This window comes from Ictalurus furcatus, chromosome 2 (genome assembly GCF_023375685.1).
Source record: "Ictalurus furcatus strain D&B chromosome 2, Billie_1.0, whole genome shotgun sequence".
Taxonomy (NCBI): domain Eukaryota; kingdom Metazoa; phylum Chordata; class Actinopteri; order Siluriformes; family Ictaluridae; genus Ictalurus; species Ictalurus furcatus.
The window spans coordinates 935139-956486 of record NC_071256.1 but is presented as its reverse complement, the minus strand read 5'-3'; the positions used below and the strand labels follow the sequence as shown (position 1 = coordinate 956486).

The window sequence follows — 21348 nt, the reverse complement described above, 5'->3', positions numbered from 1 at the left end:
TGTTAGTTCTTTTTAGATTATGGATCTGGTCATAAAGCTGCTCCACTGTGAACTCTAACGTTGATTCCTGGTTTTGCATTAATAAATCCAACTCTGAGTTTATGCTTGTGCCATGTCTCTAATAATCACGTGTTACAGCCCCTCTGTGCATACGTATCTGCCATCAGGAGGGTCTACAAGCATGGGAAGGCTTTTTGGAGTGTTATATATATATAAAGAATTCACAACATTAGAGTCCATAAATAGAGCTGAGTAATAAAGTGGAATGACACGGGAAAAAAATATTGAACACGCTAAGGAAAAGCAGTTCTCCAAGGTAAGGCAAGGAACCAGCTGAAATCCATAAGTAATTATACCCCCTATCTGTGCAAATTAATATCAGCTGGGTTTGTAAATTGATGGTCTATAAAAAGGCTTTTCGTTACCAAGGTGTTACACAAGAAACATCATGATGGGTAAAAGCAAAGAGCTCTCCCAAGAACATTGCAACCTTATTGTTGCAAAACATATTGATGGAATCAGATACAGACGCATTTCAAAACTTCTGAATCCTCCAGTAAGCACCATTGGGGCCATTATCCACATCATCCACAAGCAACATCATTGTCATCAACCAGCCAGGCACAGGAGCTCCTCGCAAGATTTCTGACCAGGGAGTCAGAAGAATAGACAGAAGATTAGCCCAAGAGCCAAGGACCACTCAGCAATAGGCAATGCACTCCACTGCTCACGCTCACCACGCAAGACTCCATTACTAAATTAAAGGCATGTCAAAGCTCGTCTAAAGTTTGCTGCAACTCATTTTGAAAAAGGCCTATGAAGTACTGGGAAAGTGTAGTCTGGTCAGCCGAGAGCAAAATTTAACTTTTTGTCTGTCATACTACACACCATGTTTGGAGAAGAAATGTCACTGCACATCACCCTAAAAACACTACTCCAACAGTGAAGTTTGGAGGTGAAGCATCATGGTGTGGGGCTGTTTTTCATCACATGGTACTGGCAGACTTCATATAACTGAAGGAACGATGAGTGGAGCCCTTTACCGGGAGATTCTTGAGAAGAATCTGCTGCCATCCACCAGGATGATGAAGACGAGACATGGGTGGACTTTCCAGCAGGACAACGATATCAAGCATACAGCAAAGGAAACTCTCAACTGGTTTCAGAGAAAAAAAATCAGGGTGTTAGAATGGTCCAGTCAATCACCTGACTCAAGTCCAACTGAACAAGATTTAAAGACAATATGTTTAGAAGAATGAACCAAAATCACACCTGAATACTGCGGCCCATTAATTTCTTCATACAGGAAGCGTCTTTACAAACAAAGGCTTGTTCGCTAAGTATTAAATAAATTTCAGTTAACGTCTTCAATACTTTTTTCCCCGTGTCATTCCACTTTATTACACATAACTTCATTTATAGACTTTAATGTTGTGAATTCTTTATATTTCCAGATTTCATGATTTAATACCAAATCTGTTGAAAATTTTATGTGAATAACCTGATTGGAAATATATTTACTGAACAAAATGTTGAGGCGTCCAATACTTATTTCCCCCACTGTAAATTGCTTGTTTGTTTCAATGGAATAAACCTCAAAAAACCTTAGCTAGATTATCCTCTGGAAGCTGTACGAAGGGATGTGAGCTGTTTAAACACCCCCCCCATCGTGCTCCACCAGGGATTCATTTAATAAACGGCTATTGGCTAACATACACTATAAATGTAGATGTTCTTTGGTTAACTTTCCTTGACATGGTACAGGGCAAGGTATGATGAATGACAAGTTCTTATGCATTGTATATTAATCAAAGTCATTGGATTATTGTGTAATACTGATATAATATTGCTTATTATACTAATGATGTGGTGAGGCCATAATTTGACTTTGATATTAATTTTCTCAGATCTGGAAGACATTGTGGGAGCTGCAGATGGACAATATCATCGATTTGGATATAGTAGAGGAGCCTTCACTTTGTTTCAGTTCCCTTAATACATCATGTTTGAAGACTGATTATCCTCTGGAAGTTCGGGTTTTGCTCTACATCCTCTTTAGCACTTCTTCTCTTATTACTGTGATCGGAAACCTGCTTGTGATCATAACTGTTGTACATTTCAGACAATTACGCACATCAACTAATTACCTCATTCTCTCTCTGGCTGTTGCTGACCTGCTTGTAGGAGGAATAGTAATGCCAGCCAGCATGATACGCTCTGTGGAAACTTGCTGGTATTTAGGAAGCACCTTTTGTAAAATACACAGCAGTTTGGATGTTACCGTGTGCACTGCGTCCATTTTAAACCTGTGTATTATTTCATTAGATCGATATTACGCTGTATGTCATCCGCTTCTGTATCACAGTAAAATGACTCCGACTACCATTAGATTCATGATCATAGTGTGTTGGGGCATTTCTGCAGTAATTGGGTTCGGGATGATATTTCTGGAACTCAATATTCTTGGAAATGAAGAGTTTTATTACAATAACTTCCTTTGTGAGGGAGCATGTATGGTTTTTCAAACTAAAGCAGCAGCCACAGTGTTTCCTATGTTTTGCTTTTACATCCCTGCGGTAATCATGATTTGTGTGTATGTAAAAATCCTCCGCACTGCACAAAGACAAGCTCGTGCAATTCAATCCACAACTGCACAGACAAAGACAGCCGAGGAAAAAGCCGGTATGAGCAAGTCAGAAAGGAAGGCCACAAAAACATTAGCCATAATTGTGGGAGTTTTTCTGACCTCCTGGGTGCCGTTTTTTATCTGCAACTGCATCGATCCATTTGCAGGATATTCAGTTCCTCCGATTGTGTTTGATGTTTTCCTTTGGGTCGGGTATTTTAATTCAACATTTAATCCAATAGTGTATGCCTTTTTCTACAGCTGGTTCAGACATGCTTTCAGAGTCATTTTGTCTGGGGGAATATTTCAGGCTAATTCCTCACACACTCGATTGTTTTGATTGCTTATTCCAAACTGAAACTGAACATGCTCGGTTAAAATTCCATCAAGATTTCTTTTAGGTGAAATAAGTGTGTTTAAAAATGAGTGGTGTTTGTAAACCTGAATCCCAGAGGTGATTTTATTCACTGTTCCATTCCCTTCCTCCTGTATTTTCACCATCACCTGTATACACATATGCAAAGGGCTACTGGAGCTGCATTTCTGTCAGTGTTGTTGCATTGCTCAGCTACAGTATATAAAACAAAGCAGCATCACAATAAAAGAAAATGTGCTAATAATAAAATTGTAGAATGCCTCAACGGTCAAATGAAATGTCATGGTGTTGCAATTTTTAGGAGAAGAATATTTAACAGAAATTTATGTTGTGAGCCATTTTAAGCTGTATTTACTGTCATAAACAGATTTTGATGTGTTTGAAATTTCCATTTAATATTGAATATTGTTTAGAGTTCATCAAATACTACACTTAAATAAATTAGAATTGCAGAGAGACACATTAACAATGAAGCAAACTGCTTTGCAATACGAGCATTAAAACTAAGAAAGCACAAGCAATGATTGAATCACAACCCAAAGAGAATTAAGAATACAACACTTGGGAGTAAAATAGTTGAAAAAAAAAGTTTAAAAAAAAAGCATGTTGGAGGCTTTGAGCCAGCAAAGCACAGAGCTGAACATTGCTCGAAAAAGGTAGCTCATTGAAGATACAGTTTAATAAACAGCATTTCCATGCTGAGACTGTGAGCCTTACCGACAACACTCATACCACTGGTTCCTACTTCTAAAGCCAACGTTAAGTGGTGGTGCATGGCCAACCACCAGTGACCCAGGACGGTCCTGGTACTCCTAGTAGAAAACATATATGAATAACGGCTTAAGTCAATGCAATAGTGGAATTCTGTTTGGCAAGAACTGGGAAATCTTCCGACTGTAGACACTACAACACATGATAAGGGTAGAAATGCAGAGGAGTGATAGAAGGGAGCTTTAAACACCAAGATATAAGATTGGGTTCACTTTGATACAACACTTAGTTGTTGAGACACACCTGATGAACAGTCTGATAAAATGGGCCATGAACACCTAAGGGTGGTTCTGAGTTGATGGCCAGATCAATAGTCAGCCTACCGCTAATCAGCTAGCAGCTCTCCTCCATGTCCATTTATACCACCACATCAGGGTCTTTGCAGATGGTTTGGCCATAGCAAAAAACTATCAGGTTATCGGTTGCCATGTCGCATTTTGAATCAAGACACTTAGAAGAATAGAATAGAAGAATTTTGCAGCGATTATGCATAATTTTCCCCCAGAATTGTTGATAACGTCTCTCTACTTCCTGATTAAACTGAGCCTTGGCCACTGGCCACTTTCCAGACCTGCACTTGAACTATGCACCCAGATCCATGGACCTTGGAGCACAGTATTCTCAAGGACACCATCTTGGTATGCACTGGTAGGCAGATGATGTAGACGATATGTGGAACACAGAAACTGTTAACTATCGTTAATATTTTTGGTTGCCAACTTTATATGATGAGGATGCCGGGGCTAATAGATCAGGAGGGGAGTGGAGTGTTGGGGTAGACTTGTCCTGCTGTTATCCAAGTGAGAGATTTTCAGGTGCACAATGCACTGCAAACACGAGCATATTTATGAAGGTCATTGGTCATGCAAGGCCACAAAAACCTAACTTTGAAACACTCATACATCTGGGCATCTCTGGTCATATAGCTCCTGTGGTGTACAATTGATACATAGTGTCTAGCAATACTCTTTCTCCTCTTCAAGCATTATCTACCTGCATTGGTGGTAAAACAGTGGTGTTTGGTCCCTATCATATCTGCCCCATGATTAGTAATGGGGATACAACATTAGTGGGTGGTTCCTCAGAGGATGAAGCTTCATTTTCAATATGAGCATGCCAACTTCAGATCAAAATGGTAAAAAAGAAAAAAAAAGAAAAAAAACAAACAAAAAAAAGTCCTTGGTGTGGTGAGTGCCTCAACAGAGACTGTGTTCAATTCTTGATGCTGCCGTCACTATATCTGGCTGGCAAAAAGAACAAAAAGATCAGAAACAATGATGTAGGGAAAGGAGGTCAAAGAGATTGGAGAGGCCCACTCATAATCTATTGAGTGTTTTGAAAAGGAAGAAGAGACTCTTACAATCAAAAAAAGCTTTGATGGGATGCCATAGAAGATTTTTATAAACAGGTTAACATAGTCAAGAGAGCTAGGATAAAGAAGTGGGTCCAACTGGATTTAAAAAAAAAAAAAAAAAAAAAAACATGGAAGAAATGCTGGATTTCGATTATCTTGATGGGAAGTGACCAGGACATGAATGCATATTTCATTCAGTGAGGGACAACATCTGGAGATATGGTGCCTAGTCAATGTGGGCAGCAGGACTAAATTTAATTTATGTGGTTCAAAGGAAAGGTGGAGACTACGATGACAAAGTATTTGTGCTGTAAGACATCAAAAAGAAGAATTATTTTTTATTGCAGTTGTGTTTAAGGTTTTGGGTCATCCAGTTTTCAATCATCACCAGACTAGGGTGGAGGGTCATGACAGGATTTGGTGAAAATGTGACCATTACAAGGAAGAACATAAATAATAAAACAGGAGAAGACCCAAGACGGATCCCTAAGGATCATGATGGGATAATGGATTGAAGCTGGACTGAAGAAACGATATCGGTTGACCGCTTAAATGTCTGAAAAATTCAAACATTACCTATGTACAAAAGTCCATAATAGGTATCATTTGAGGCTCTGGAGTAACACAACAGAAGTGTTTACCCTATCATGAGGGGATTGAAAGTTCAAATCCTGACAATGCCACAGTCCTGCAGTCAGGCAGCAGAGACAGCTGCGAGTAGGCACTATTGCAACAGGTAGACAAATTCAAATCAACAGTCAAAAAACAGACTTGGATCAGGTGATCATCAAACAGATTTTCAATGGCAAACCCAAAATTGAAAACCAGAACAAGATCAAAACCAGACAGCATGCATAAAATACAAAGGCTTGGAATCGTCATGAGGTAAACTCAGAGCCACTCAGAGCAACACACAGATTTCGTTCTGAGTGTCTGGGATATTTATGTGTGTGAGATTCCAGATGTGTGTAATAAGTAGTCAGTTGAACATGACTGTGATCATGGCTGTGAGCAATGAGAAATGGAGTCCAGAATGATCATGTTGTGATTCTGTGGTGGTTTCTGGGAACTGGAGTTGATGGCCAAATCCAGTGCTGACATGACACCTCTGTGGACATCTGTAAGCTCATGTATGCAGAACAGAGTTGTTAGCGGTTTCCCTGGTTGGTCATTATCGTTTGACAGGGGAGAGTAATGCTGGGTTTGAGGTGAAGTTGCAGCTTGTAATTGTCTGCCTGCAACTGGAAAAGGCAAAGAAAATGCCCCCTCAACTTGAAATTTCTTATCAGCTTGGGGTTCTACTTCCTTCCCAGTTGACATAATGACATCATATCAGCATGGCTGCTCACAATATAACCAGTGTAAAGTCCCACTTCTCTACTTTTAAATTAGTTTACAGCAGTGTTGGTGTGATGGCGGGTCTGCAGCCCATACGCACCAAGACCAACGTGCTCCTCGGACAACTGTCACCCAAACTGAGCTGTCCAATCAGCACCCCGTTTGATCTGGACAGCACAGGAGCACATGGCTGCAGGGCAGGGTGGCATGAGCACACACGGCTGGTAGCCAATGAGGGGCGCTGCTGCTCTTGCAGGAGCCAGGAGAATATAAAAGGGCACAGCCAATCAGAGAGGTGAACATGTTCTCCTGTCTAGGTCCCGTTGACACGTTTCTTTGTTTCACGCTGCCTGGATCCCACCTTGACACTGCTCCAGTCCGCTTGCTTCTCCCAATCTTGGGCGACCACTGTGACAACCACCGCCTGCACCTCAATTCCTCACTCCCTCACCTTCCCCGTTCTCCCACATTCTAAAATAAAAGAGCACTTTTTTCCAGACTCCTGCCTCATGTTCCACCCACCGCAGCCTAGAGTAGCCACAGTCGTGGAGAATGTGGGCATGAGCACAGGCCCAGCCCACACCTGTCATGGACACCATACTACAGCACCTGCTGAAGACAAATATCCAGCAGCAGGCAGGGACATAGAAGCTGGTCCAGAGCCTTCATGTCAGCATGCAGGATCTACTGGAGCTGAAGAAACCCTGCTCTGCTGCTGCCATCTCTCTCCCGGAACCCTTTTGAGATGCCCCGCAACTGCTCACCAAGGTCGGCTTGCCTACTACATGCACCCGCCGGCCGAGGCCACCCACAATGAGACCCTCAAAGGAGAAATCCTGGCTCGATGCGCCCTGTCTCCCACCAAGGCAGAGGCCGAGTTCCACCGATAATCCTACCACCTTGGAGCCACCCCTCCAGAACAACACACCACCAAGGTCGTCAAGCGGGTGGTGACAGGGGAGGGGAGAGAGATGGGAAGTCCCCCCTGGCCAATGCCGGGTCCAGCTCCCCGGAAGAGGAGACACAACGAAATCCGCCTCGCCTATGGAACTCCCTGGGATGAGCTCATGCCTACCGAGCTAGACCTATCAACCCCGCAGCAAGCTGACAAACCCTGGCTGGTCGGTTGTTTTTCCTGTGTCAATGGGGACATTCAGAAGGTCCCTGCCGCTGAAGTCCTTGACTCAGCCTCCGCCGGTGAATGGCCACTCCTCGTCGGGCTGATCCTGGAGCTTCCAGTCCTGTTGTTTCTCAGATGAGATTGGTCAGGGTTCCCCACAATCTCCCTCCCAAAGGCTGCCCAGGGCTGAGGCACGGTCCGGTGGGCCTACATGGCCCATGGAGAAGGGGACACCAGGGAGAGAGCCTCCTCAGGTGAGACACACACACACACTAACCCTGTGTCTTCTGTGTGTCAACAGGTCACCCGGAAGGGAAACTTCAGGTACGAGCAGAAGGAGAACGACCATCTGAAGCACTGCTGGGGCAATGTGCAACAGATAGAAGGTGTTAACCAGTAACCTGAGCAGAAAACAGTCTACTGCTGTTGCTGTGCTGAAATTTCAGTCCTAAATGTTGCATGAATTTTTGAAATTCATTATAGTGGAAAAGAACCAGCAGTTACTCAGGCCTGTAACTGTAAAAGTGCAGTTAAATAAGCTTTTTATAAACTTTACATGCTCTGACAAAGAAAACAAAAAGACACACTTTCATGGAAGCCCCCAAATTTGTCACATTGAATGTGCCAAAGTGAGAAATGACATCATTAAAACTTGCAAATTACCACTTACAAGGCACTACAAATGCAGTATAAGCATGAGGGTGGGAATGGGCAATCCCAAATTGGGGGGAAAATGGCAGAATAATTTAAAAAAATAAAACCTCAAACAGCAAGAAATTTGGTTAAGAGAATTTTCAGGTCTGAAAAAGTGCAAAAAAACAAACAAACAAAAAAACATGGCAGGTGTTTTTTCCCCAGCAGCTGCTTTTACTTAAAGCATCGCATGTAAAATCTGGCTAAAGTGAGACAACAGTGAATGAAACCACATAGCATTTAAAGTGATGGACAGGGCCACAGTGTTATGCTATCATATTTTGAACTCCATTAAGTCTTGGTTTTTAAAAAAAATGGAATAAACCTGATTCAGTTCCATCATTCACCACAAGGGATTAATCTGATTCACTGCTATTGGCTACGATAAACTATAAATTTAGACTTTCTTCTCCTAGGTTTAGGAGATTCAGCTACATGGTGCATGGAGAGGTATGAATGATTATGATAAAAGAATTGTTTGGAATGTAATAAAATGTAAACAATACAATTTGCAAGTTATTCTAAAAGCTATACATCATGTATTAATATGATTTTGTGATGATGATGATGATAATTATTATAATAACCTCACTACCTTGTTAATTTTCTCAGATCTGGAAGGCATTGTGGGAGCTGCAGATGGACAATATCATCGATTTGGATATAGTACAGGAGCCTTCACTTTGTTTCAGTTCCCTTAATACATCATGTTTGAAGACTGATTATCCTCTGGAAGTTCGAGTTTTGCTCTACATCCTCTTTAGCACTTCTTCTCTTATTACTGTGATCGGAAACCTGCTTGTGATCATAACTGTTGTACATTTCAGACAATTACGCACATCAACTAATTACCTCATTCTCTCTCTGGCTGTTGCTGATCTGCTTGTAGGAGGAATGGTGATGCCTCCTAGCATGATACGCTCTGTGGAAACTTGCTGGTATTTAGGAAGCACCTTTTGTAAACTACACAGCAGTTTGGATGTCACTGTGTGCACTGCGTCCATTTTAAACCTGTGTATTATTTCTTTAGATCGATATTACGCTGTATGTCATCCGCTTCTGTATCACAGTAAAATGACTCCGACTACCATTAGATTAATGATCATAGTGTGCTGGAGCGTTTCTGCAGCACTCGGGTTCGGGATGATATTTATGGAACTCAATATTCTTGGAAATGAAGAGTTTTATTACAATAACTTCCTTTGTGAAGGAGCATGTATGGTTTTTCAAGCTAAAGCGGCAGCCATAGTGTTTCCTATGCTATGTTTTTACATCCCTGCAGTAATCATGCTATGTGTGTACATGAAAATCTTTCGCACTGCACAAAGACAAGCTCGTGCAATTCAATCCACGAATGCGAAGACAAAGACAGCCGAGGAAAAAGCCGGTATGAGCAAGTCAGAAAGGAAGGCCACAAAAACGTTAGCCATAATCGTGGGAGTTTTTCTGACCTCCTGGGTGCCGTTTTTTATCTGCAACTGCTTAGATCCATTTACAGGATATTCAGTTCCTCCGATTCTGTTTGATGTTTTCCTTTGGGTCGGGTATTTCAATTCAACGTGTAATCCAATAGTGTATGCATTTTTCTACAGCTGGTTCAGACATGCTTTCAGAGTCATTCTTTCTGGGGGAATATTTCAAGTCAATTCGTCACACACCAAATTGTTTTAATTGGTTTTTTTTTTCAAGCTGAAACTCGATGTTCTTAAGTTTTAATTAACACTGTGATCAAATTAAAATGTTACAAAAAGTCTGAGCAATGAAAAAGGTGATGCGAATAGCTTTCTCATTCCATTCATTTCTAATTTCTACTCCTGCCTGTGCCACACTGCTTTAAGTATGAAACCTGATCATGGAAATGGATCCCCCTTTTGGGGATCAAGAACCAATAATTTTGTTTCTGTTGCTATAAAATCTGAGGAACATGCTGATTTATTAACAATATTTAGGTAGATATCAAGGTGTGCATTATGAAAAAATACCCCAATAAAGCCTCTTTGCTTCAGCTCTCATTATGACTTTATGTTAAACGAGTAATGTTCAACACTGCATCTTAGTGACGATAAAATCAGTATATATATTTTTTAATAGAAATGCAGAAACAGTGGAGTTTTGATTGTTATACAATGTACAGTCTATGTATAAGTGGGACACTGTAAAGTATCTTCACAATTAAAGCATGATGATTAATTCATTTAATAAATCAAAGTTCTCTATTGTTCTGAAAATTCAACGTCTGAAAAGACAAAATCCACTTTCAAAATAATTACTGAGTAATAACAAACCATCATGGATGAACTTTCTCAAAAGCACTGAATATAATGGACAAACATTCATGTCTTCAGCAAGAAAATTCTCTGAAAAATGTTTGAGCTATTTTCACATTCTGTAATGGAAACGATGAATCTGATCCTAGGTTCATGCTCAATACTTTTTTCTATAAAGTACTTTAAAGAAAAATGGGCCTTGGTAAGCTTGCAATATCCGATCAAAACCAATGCAAGACTAATATTTACACACACACATATTTATCCACCGGTGTATTTTACCTCCACCTGTTTCACAGCATTTTAATCATCACTCCTCCTTCGAGCTGTTTGGTTTCCATCTTTTGCTCGTATCCTGTTTTTTTAAATGTTGGTTTGCCTAAAATTAAAAAGACCTGCTCATGCAGCAAGCCGTGCCAGTAACCGATGACTCTCCCTGAACTGCAGCTTCCTTTCCCATGCCCAGAATCTCCAGTGACATACAACTGATGTCAGATTTGATGTGTGGTATTCTTTATTCACTTGAAATGTTTCATTTAAAATGTTTATTAAAATTAAAAAGCTCCAGCACTGTGTACATATTCAGTTGCCACATTGCTGGTTGAGATGTGTGTTCAGTGAACTGTAACCAGAGCTCTAGAAACTAGAGACAACCTCTCATGGGAAAACACTAACCCTAAAACAGCATATACAAATGCCAATCTTGATTACAGCACTTCTGGGATCATAATCAGACCCTAAGCTGTCATAAACAGATGCATTTACTTCATATTGCTGATGCTTCTATCCAAAGCAACTTGCATCTGAGACAGGAAACATTATTATCAACCCTGCTACCTGGTTCCACCTATTAAGTTACGGGAAACATGCTATTGTAGATTACGTTTAAGAAGTGCTCAAACCAATATGTATTTGTATTTCTATGTCTTTTGTTGTGTGTCCAAGCAAATGCTTTCACTATTAGCCCCTGGCCCCATGCTACTGCTACAGCTTTAAAGGGTGCTCCAGTGTAAAACTGATGTCATTGATACATCCCGTATACTTGGTGATTTCCTTAATTAAAGTGGGTGTGTTAAATCAGGAAAGCACTAAAATGTCCAAGACGAGAAGTTCTCCAGGACTAGGGTTGGAAACCGGTGAGTTATACAAGGCTGCCACCATGATAATCCCAACCAACCTGCGCCCAAACCAAGGGTGAAAGGAACCTGGACCACCTTGGAGAATCACCCATGAAAATTCTATATTTCAACACCAGAGAGCATCATTACCCAAATGCTGGGTTGTTACCATGTCTGTAATTAGCGCTCAGCACTGCTCTACATATAAACCACCTCACACTGGCTGCAAGAGGTTCTACACTAGGTTTTACAAGTCCTGCTGGTTTTCTGATACCTATAACTTCACTGTTTCATGATTACACATTTTTAACTGCCAAATAATAGCTTCTTTAATTTCTGTAAAATTTTATGTAAAAAGATAATGCATTCACTTCAACAGGACATTTATTAAACTGTACAAGAATGCATTTACATTTTAGTAATCTCAGTTTTAGGGAATATCTAAAATCCCACACACATAAAGCTTGGGTGATATTTGCTGCTACATCTACACTCACGTTACATCTGCATGAACAGCTTGCTCAGCAAGACCTTTGCTGTTTTTCTGAACCAGCTATAAAAAAACACATATATTAAAGGATTAAGCATTGCATTTAAGTACGCAACCCACATAAGAGATTCGTACAAAACACTGTGGATCGAATGGCCTATTAGTGGGTCGATTATATTGCACATAAAAAATGGCGTCCAGCAAAAAAGAAAGGTTCCAACAACTACAACAAGGGTTTTGGTTGCTTTGAGATCTTTAGCTGTGAAAGGCGCGGAATGTTTTGGGCCTTTATTGGAGCTATGAATCACTCTGGCGTGTCTTTGTGCCACAAAAAATATCCTGCTATAGACAGTGATTATGACACATACAGGGATAAAGTAGAAGATGATGGAATATTCCACCCCAATTTCTCTGGCATGCAAAGAAAAACATCCTCCCACACATGATTTGTAAGAAGCATCCATGATCTTGACTTCCGGATTTGAAATGACAATGGCAAAGCCAAAGACTAATGCCAGACCCCAACTGGAACTTATCATGGTCGCACTAGTTTTGTTGGTCATCAGGTTTCGGTAGCGCATAGGATGAAAGATGGCCAAGTAACGATCAACAGAGATGAAGGTAAGGTGCCACATGGTGGTGTTACACAGGACAATATCGACGGTGGTGTGAAATTCACAGAAAAACACACCGAAGTACCAGCAGGTTTCGATGGAGCGCACCATGCTGTGCGGCATCACGAATCCTCCGATCAGAACCCCAGCCACAGACAGAGACAGAATCAGATGATTGGTGGCTGCCAGAAGGGGATTCTGGGAAAGTAAGATGACAAAGATAACTAGCAGGTTTCCGCTCACAGTGAGGATGGCGATGGTGGTGAAGAGGAAGTAGAGACAAAGGCGCACAGGGAGCAGGTACACGGTCCGAGGACATGAGTTATTCAGAGAACTATAACACAGAACGGCGGACTCGCGCAATCCAGACAGGCTCGAGTTCATCTTCAGTGAAGTGGTTCGATTAATGGATGCCTAAAAATACAGAAAGTATGAGTTTTTTTAGAGAGTTACACTTTATATGCTTGTAAAAGACAAACCTATTGTGTGAAGTGACATCCACTGACAAAAGGATGAAATATCATTTCAAATATCATATCATTTTATTATTCAAATGTTACTTTTCACATCATAAGCGTTAAAGAGTCAATGGCATTTTTTTCTTCTTCCATTTTTAGATTTAATTTGATCCTGAGTGACAGGTGATGTAGCACAATACATTTTAAGTGTTTCAATCTGACCAATTGATGAAAATTTTTCTTTTGTTATTAACAGTCATGAAACAAGTTTTGTGTACAAATACTTATTGAGCTTTTGTGGTTAAGTGGTATTAACTGGTGTTGGCTACATTTGGCTGTTTGGTTTGGGGTTTTTAAAACTTTTTTATTTATTTATTTATTTTTAATCTTAGCATAATATGAAATACAAAACACCAAAATTAAACTTTAAAATTAGTATTACAGTCAAAAATTGTCAACAACAAGTCTACTCATATGGGAGTATAACCCAGTTGTATTGATATAGTTTCTATGTATAAATATATTTTGATATTACACACACACACACACACACACACACACACACACACACACACACCATGAAGCCCCAGAACATTCCTTCATACTGATGAAATACAGAAATGTAACCGTGTGATGCCATTACTCACAATTTACCTTTGACGTACACTGAAATTGTCTGGTTCAGCATGTTTACATTTAACTTTAACCCTCACTTCATATCACAGAATGCTGGATGTTTCACACAGCAAAGACAAAAAACTAAGTAGTAAACAAAACAGGAAAATAATAAAATAAAATAATAAACATGTAAAAGCTGCTTCCAGTGAAACCTAAAGGTTGTTTTTTTTTATTTTTTTTTTTTACATAATTTAAGTGTAGATTTCCTAAAGAAGTCGTAGATCATTCGCTCTAATGAAAGAGTGAATCATGAATCATCAAAACAAGTAAATCCTTTCTAACATTATAATAAAGATTTCTCATGTACAAGAATCACTTCATCAACAGCCATTAACATATGAAGTGAGAAAACTCTTCTACCTGTACACTCTGTGGACTTGAGTATCCCGTTGAGTTGATTTTCAAGCTACAGTACATTTACCTTGAAGCATACTACTCCTACATTTATACTTAATTGCAGTACTGTGCAAAAGTCTTCTCACATGCTTAAAAAAAAAACAACAAAAAAAAACATCCATTTGGCCTTAGAATTGATTTTTATGTCTCCTACATTAGTGCGTCAGCAGAAAAGAGCAAATTCTAGATTTATAAACGTTCCAATCAAATGTAAATATCAAAAAGTGAAACTTTTATATACACCTTAACAGATAAATAAAATATTGTTATTTTTTCTTTCAGATGAACCTAGAAGAACAGTTTCAGGTTCTCCAACACTTAAGAAAATCGTACAGCTGATTTCCTTCACAACACTGTACCTGAGAGAACTGGTTTAAAGGCAAACATGGTTTAGTTGATTCCTGTTTACTGCTCTTTTTAGTCCAGTGTTGTATACAGAAATGTCTGCCTTCATTATTTCTTGGAAGCATCTTTGCTTTGCTGTATTTCTTTACATGGGCCTGAGAGCTTTGCACTAATGTGCACATTGATAGACAGATAAATATATAGTTAGATAGATAGATAGAGAGAGAGAGAGAGAGAGGAGTTTATCAGCACTACCACCATGTGCACCATCTGTTAAAACATGAAGAACAAACTAGAACAAAAATTACAGTACAAATACAGTACATATAATACATACATCTTTAGCTGCATTTGCAAATGACCTACATGCTATTTAAATTATCATGCGTAATTAATTATATCTGGAAAACTTTAAAAAATATTTTACCTCTGAATGACTGAGTGGCCGAGTTCTGATCAAACACTAACAAGTTGTATATATTCATATATTTATATAGGAAGAAAGAGAGGAACGAGAAAGGACACACATCTGATTATAAACCAATCAAACACATTATTTTTTCCCTCATGTGGCTAGAATTGTACTCAATTGGCTTATAGTTTATCATGCACCATTTCCCTACCTGTACAACATCAGGAGAATTTGACCATTTCACACGTGACCCAGTTGTGGCCAGTACCATGCCTCGTATGTTAAAAAGAGCAGAAAGAGCCATTATATCGTCCACACAGTACCCCAAACGCTAGTGTAAAAGTTAAACATTAAAATTCATTCTAACATGTAAAAGTTTTAAGAAATCTTAAAGGAACATAGTGGTTTGAGCATACACTGCATCACAAGGAAGACTCGCTGGAAAAGAGAACATCATGAATCGTTCCAACCCATGTTCACTGTTTATTACGTTAGTAATTTAAATACATTATCTTTTTTTTATTGAGGACATCAGAGAGGACGCATCTTAATCAGAGACATTGCTTATCTTGAGTTTTTTTATGGATAAAGTTATAAACAATCTTAACGTGGGCTGTAAGTGTAAGAGCAGATGAGTGCTCAGTCAGCCTATCCTTCGCATTTTCTTTACAGGAGATCGTATCAAATTAACACAAACATTAGCATTATTTTAATAATTCAGCAACTCAAATTACTGAATTAAAATCATGATGAAACGTTAGGATTACATGACCTAGATTTAGTGTCTAGTGGCTTCATTAAGTTGTGCACACAATTAACTGTTGGTGAATAACATCCATATATGGATTAAGAAGCTGCTGCTTAATGAGTGTGGAAGCCATATTGTTAAATTAAACCAAATTTGCAGTGATTAATGTGAACTAGGACTTATATAGCAATATACTAGACCCCTATTAGATTTATTGCAATGACTGGCATCTTTTCATTCAAATATCATTGCGTATTTTTATTTTACTGTTACATTTGACAGCAGTGCTATTTCCTTCTTCAGTCTGCATTTTCTAGCCCTGATTTTTTCCTCGAGTTTAAAAGCAAGCGTTTGTGTTTAAAGGTGGTGCTCTAGACGCTATTAAAATGTTGTCTTAGGCAGCTGTGTAACCTGAGTCTGAATATGAGAGATTTTTTCTGCATACACTTCTTAAATTTTTCCAACAGGGATCAATAAACAACATATATCTATAAATATTGATGTAACTTTTGGATGTTCGACTGGTAAAGAATTAGTAAAGAATTCAGACATGGCATATCTGTTGTAGCTAGCTAATCATTTGAAGCTACCTAACATGTTTTAACATGCAATTAACATAGCAAAGATGTTAATTAGCATGAAGGTAAAGTAAGGTTAATTAAACCTTAAGGCCCTACCGATTAAAACGGTCTCCATATGCTTCTCATTTACAGTACGACAGTCAACCTGAGGGAAGTGCAAACAATTACACAACATCGCTGCCACTGGAACAAACACCAAAAGAATCGAGAGTAATCAAATACAGCAGGTAGCAACCAAGTGCCTAAATAATCTGCATTAGAAATAGAGGGATAGAATGAGATAAGAGCTTTGTTCCATCAGCATGTTTACTTTTCTGTCTCTCAATCTTGAAAAGATTTATTCAAAAGTGCATCATCAGATAAAAAGCAACGTGACATGATTTTAAACAGTGAAGTGTCAAAACATATGCACATATGTCACTCCTACAATCACGAGAGTTAATGTAATCGCTCGTGTGGAGGACGATCTGTTTAATCCGGGCCTTTGCATCAATATCTGACCCTTTTCAATTGTCAATATTAAACATCTGTTTCTCATTGTGTGGGTGTGGTGGGCGAGGTGGTGTGGGGGGTGTTTGCATTGGTCATAATTGTGATTCTGTACATGGAAGATATGTATCTGGGCACGTATCTAGGTTTCACAGAGATGTTTGTTCTGTTCAGAAGATTCAAACTCGGGTGGGGGTTTACGAGGTATTAAAGGACCATTGAATTTTTTTTCTTCTTCAGAAGGTCTTGTGAATGCTGGACTTCTCGAAAGGACCGTTTTCTCACAATAGAATAAACTACACCCATGGGAGAAGACATTCCATGGTTTATTTACAGTCTCCAAGAGGATTAAAATGTCCTCTGTGATGGTTCCCAGAAGAAATTTATCCATTTGCTTACAGTAAAAAAAAGAAAAAAAAAAAGAGGAAGTGGTGCTGTCCTGCTAAGCGAGATTCTGACTTCAATAAATAAAATGTTGGTGAAAGGAAGTGTCTTTAACTTGTACTTTGAACTTTATGACGAAGTTTGTAAATTATTTTTTTATTATTTATAACAGGAGGGAGCAGAATGAGCTAGCTGAACCACACCAAAACAAGCTTTAGGGTAAGTAATTAAACGCTGCATATGCACGTCTTGCCTGGTTAACAACATGGATTTTCCAGCTAATTCCTCTTTCTTCTCGGCCACAGTTTGGAGCATAATGGACTATGAAACCTTGTCTGAATTGGATAAGAATACAAAATACCAGCTACATATCATGACTTTGTGAATGTAAGTCTTTTAAAAAATTGTTTCTTGTATTTGACCATAATGGCATAGTTTTGTAAATGATGGTTCGTTTATCTCCCAGACGAAGGAGCATAATGGACAATCTAAACCTGTCTAACTTCAATCAGAACGCACTTGTGTGCTATGAATCCATCAACGGATCTTGCTGGAAGATTTCACGACCTTTGAATGCCCAGATTTCCATGTTTCTCGGCATGGCGATTACCATCCTGACGACTGTGATGGGAAATATATTGGTTATAATTTCAATAGCTCACTTCAAGCAGCTCCACACACCAACCAACCATTTAATCCTGTCTCTGGCCATGTGTGACTTCTTGCTGGGTGTTTTCGTAATGCCGTTAAGCTCCATGCGATCGGTGTACGGTTGCTGGTACCTCTCAGACTTTATGTGTAAGATACACACAGGAATGGACATCATGTTGAGTACGGCTTCCATTTTTCACCTCATGTGTGTGTCAGCGGAGCGGTTTTGCGCTGTGTGCAGCCCGTTGACGTATCGTTCACGTTTTCGTTCTGTCACCGTGCTGTTTCTGGTCTCAGCTAGCTGGTTCGTTTCTGCAGTATTTGCCTATGCTTTGGTTTTTGGAGAACTCAACCTCAAAGGCAATGAAGATTTTTATGAGTCCCACATGCGCTGCGTGGGAGGTTGTCATGTTTTTTTTAGCCATGGTTCAGCCGTGGTCACCTCCATGGTCTCGTTTTTCATCCCTGGCTTAATTATGTTCGCCATCTATTCCAGGATTTATATCGTCGCTAGAAGCCAAGCGAGATCCATCAACATTTTGGCCAATCAGCTCAGGATACACAGTCCGAAACCTGGAGTATTCAGGTACCGAACAAGGAAGGGCACATTGACTCTTGCCATTGTGGTTGGAGTTTTCCTCATCTGCTGGACTCCATTTTTCCTCTGCAACATCATTGACCCTTTTGTTGATTACACAATATCACCAGTGCTAATTGATGCCCTGGTCTGGTTTGGATATTTGAACTCCGCACTGAATCCTTTCATTTATGCATTTTTGTACCCTTGGTTCAGAAAAGCTTTAAGGATCATTGTCAGTGGAGATGTTTTTCACAGGAACAGTTGCAGATTTCAGCTGTACTCGTGATTACAACTTGAAGACGTCTGGGAGAAAAACACATTTTCTGTAGGTGCTTGTCCACTGATATGGTCCTGTTGTCTCAAAGCATTTTATACCTTTTCAGCACAGAAAAACTGGTTCTGTTCTTCATTAACTTGCTGGACAGGAACACACGAAGCAGAGGTGTCAGGGCCAGAGGGTGGGGCCTTTATGTCGGCATGACGGCAAACAAAAACAATATTACGGTGGTCTGTAAAAGAAACATAGAGCCACTGAGTATGACTCCGTATTGCCAAAAAGCCTTTGACCATCTACAGACTCCGAATGAATAAAAGTCTGACACATGGAGCCTTACACATATTTGTTTTTTCAACTTGAACCATTTTTACACTGTAACATTGTAGTATGTTGAATCTGGTTGCTTCTGTAAACATATGGTTAAAATCAAGGCTCCAGACTGGAAATGCAAATGGTACAAAAGCGCCACAGAAACTGTATTCATCTTGTCGTTACTGAGATTGCTGTTACTGGTTAGTTATATTCTTCTTTCTTTATTTCTTTTTTGTTAGTCTATTAGATTATTTTATTATTTTTGTTTTAACTCCTGAATGTTTTTAGATTCAGTGTATAATTTCCCATGCACTTGTACTGCACTATAAATAAAGTTGCATGGCTTCAGTTCATAAAGAAAAAAACAACGTAAATGAGCCTTATTATAAATGGTTTCTCAACATAAAATCTCATTATGTAAAGTCTTCGTTAGACAAATAACCATGCCTACTTGCATTCTCTACTAGCTAGGTAATTAAAGACAAAAAACAGCAATTATTTATTTGATATTTTAAGTACAGACATGTGTGTGTGTGTGTGTGTGTGTGTGTGTGTGTGTGTGCGGAATACTGCTTTACTTCACAGCCCCAATTCAACAACCACAACTGCCAAGACTAATAGATTTCCAAACTAATAATTTTATTATTATTTATTACTACATATTAGGCCTACCTAAAGCCTCTGGAAAAGGTACGTAATTAAACTTTTTTGTTCGGCCCAGTGTGAAATGCCTGAAAAAAAAGTCCACTCGAGGAAAAAAAAAAGCATTATGTGTGTTCATAATGTTTGCTGCACCTTCTATTATAAATTTAACTGCGTGATGATGCTGCCCTCTGGTGATGATAATAAGTAAGTGCACTAAGTGGTTTCGTTGCCCCCTCTGGTGGTACATGAGGAAAAAATAATTTAAATATTAAATTAGCTGAATAATAATGACAGTTAAGTCCCATATCTTATTGCTTACATTTCTATTGATATTTCAATTACTGCTTTAATAATACTGCAAAAAAAAATGATCCCAACTGAAAACATACTGAATGTAGTGTCTAGTAATTTAATATCTATTATTATTAGTGGTGCTTGAAAAGCACTAACATGGTTCTCTTGCATACTTCTTCTTATTATTATTATAATTATTCGTCCCGCACAGTTTGTCTGAAACCGACGGGTGAGGAGTCAAATCGATCGGATCATTGAGGAGAGGTGTGCTGTGACTTTTATAAGCGATCGGAATGCCGGAATTCCCGCTACGAAAGCTCAAAGTCGGAAAATTTCCCATAGACTTGTACTGAGTTGCAAAAGTATTATAGACACGTCCGGATCTCAAAAGTATTGGTGCCCTATACATCCAGCTCTCAAAAGTATTGGCGCCCTACACATCTGGCTCTCAGAAGTATTGGCGCCCAATCTGTCAGGCTCTCAGAAGTATTGGCGCCCTACACGTCCGGCTCTCGAAAGAATTGCCGCCGAATCTGTCCGGCTCTCAAAAGTATTTGCACCCTAACACGTCCAGCTCTCGATTTATTGGCGCCCGATCTGTCCGGCTCTCAAAAGTATTTGCACCGATCTATCTGGCTATCAAAAGTATTGCCGCCCTAACACGTCCGGCTCTCGAAAGAATTGACGCCCGATCTGTCCGGCTCTCGAAAGTATTGGCGCCAAACACAGACGGCTCTCGAAAGGATTGGCGCCCTACACGGCTGGCTCTCGAAAGTATTGGCGCGCAACACGGCCAGCTCGTGAAAGTATTAGCGCCCGACACGGCCGGCGCTTCAAAGTATTGGCGACCTGACACGTCCAGCTCTCGAAAGTATTGGCGGCTGATCTGTCCGGCTCTCGAAAATATTTGCACCCTACACGTCCGGCTCTCGAAAATATTTGCACCCTACACGTCCGGCTCTCGAAAGTATTGGCGACAACACGTCCGGCTCTCGAAAGTATTGGCGCCCGACACGGTCGGCTCTCGAAAGTATTGGCAGCCGACACGTCCGGCTCTTGAAAGTATTGGCACCCGACATGGCCGGCTCTTGAAAATATTTGTGCCCTACATGTCCGGCTCTCGAAAGTATTGGTGCCTGATCTGTCCGGCTCGCGAAAGTATTGGCGCCGAACACGTCCGTTTCTCGAACGTATTGGCAGCCGACACGGCCGGCTCTCGAACGTTTTGGCGCCCGACACGGCCGGCTCTCAAAAGTATTGGCGCCCGATCTGTCCGGCTCTCAGAGATACTGGCGTCCGAGATCTGTCCGGCTCTCAAAAATACTGGCATT

General features: G+C 39.9%; 4 protein-coding genes across 4 annotated transcripts in view; 3 read left to right on the top strand and 1 right to left on the bottom strand.

Annotated features, from left to right (window-relative positions):
* Nucleotides 1–1929: 1929 nt before the first annotated feature.
* LOC128618294 (trace amine-associated receptor 1-like) lies at nt 1930–3191 on the top strand. The gene has a single exon (XM_053641832.1). It carries the CDS (start codon nt 1935–1937, stop codon nt 2964–2966), a length of 1032 nt encoding a protein of 343 aa, XP_053497807.1. The 5' UTR covers nt 1930–1934; the 3' UTR covers nt 2967–3191.
* A 4266-nt stretch (nt 3192–7457) lies between these two features.
* LOC128616563 (trace amine-associated receptor 1-like) lies at nt 7458–10146 on the top strand. The gene is made up of 3 exons (XM_053639165.1): nt 7458–7662; nt 7721–7839; nt 8891–10146. Exons 1-3 carry the CDS (start codon nt 7458–7460, stop codon nt 9947–9949), a joined length of 1383 nt encoding a protein of 460 aa, XP_053495140.1. The 3' UTR covers nt 9950–10146.
* A 1889-nt stretch (nt 10147–12035) lies between these two features.
* taar11 (trace amine-associated receptor 11) overlaps nt 12036–21348 on the bottom strand; it is a 60765-nt gene continuing 51452 nt past the window's right edge. Inside the window, exon 3 of the mRNA XM_053641765.1 lies at nt 12036–13181. Within this exon, the coding sequence (XP_053497740.1) occupies nt 12162–13181 (1020 nt within the window). The 3' untranslated portion in view covers nt 12036–12161. The remainder of the gene's footprint in view (nt 13182–21348) is intronic.
* On the top strand, nt 17738–19546 carry taar1b (trace amine associated receptor 1b). The gene has a single exon (XM_053653297.1). It carries the CDS (start codon nt 17738–17740, stop codon nt 18773–18775), a length of 1038 nt encoding a protein of 345 aa, XP_053509272.1. The 3' UTR covers nt 18776–19546.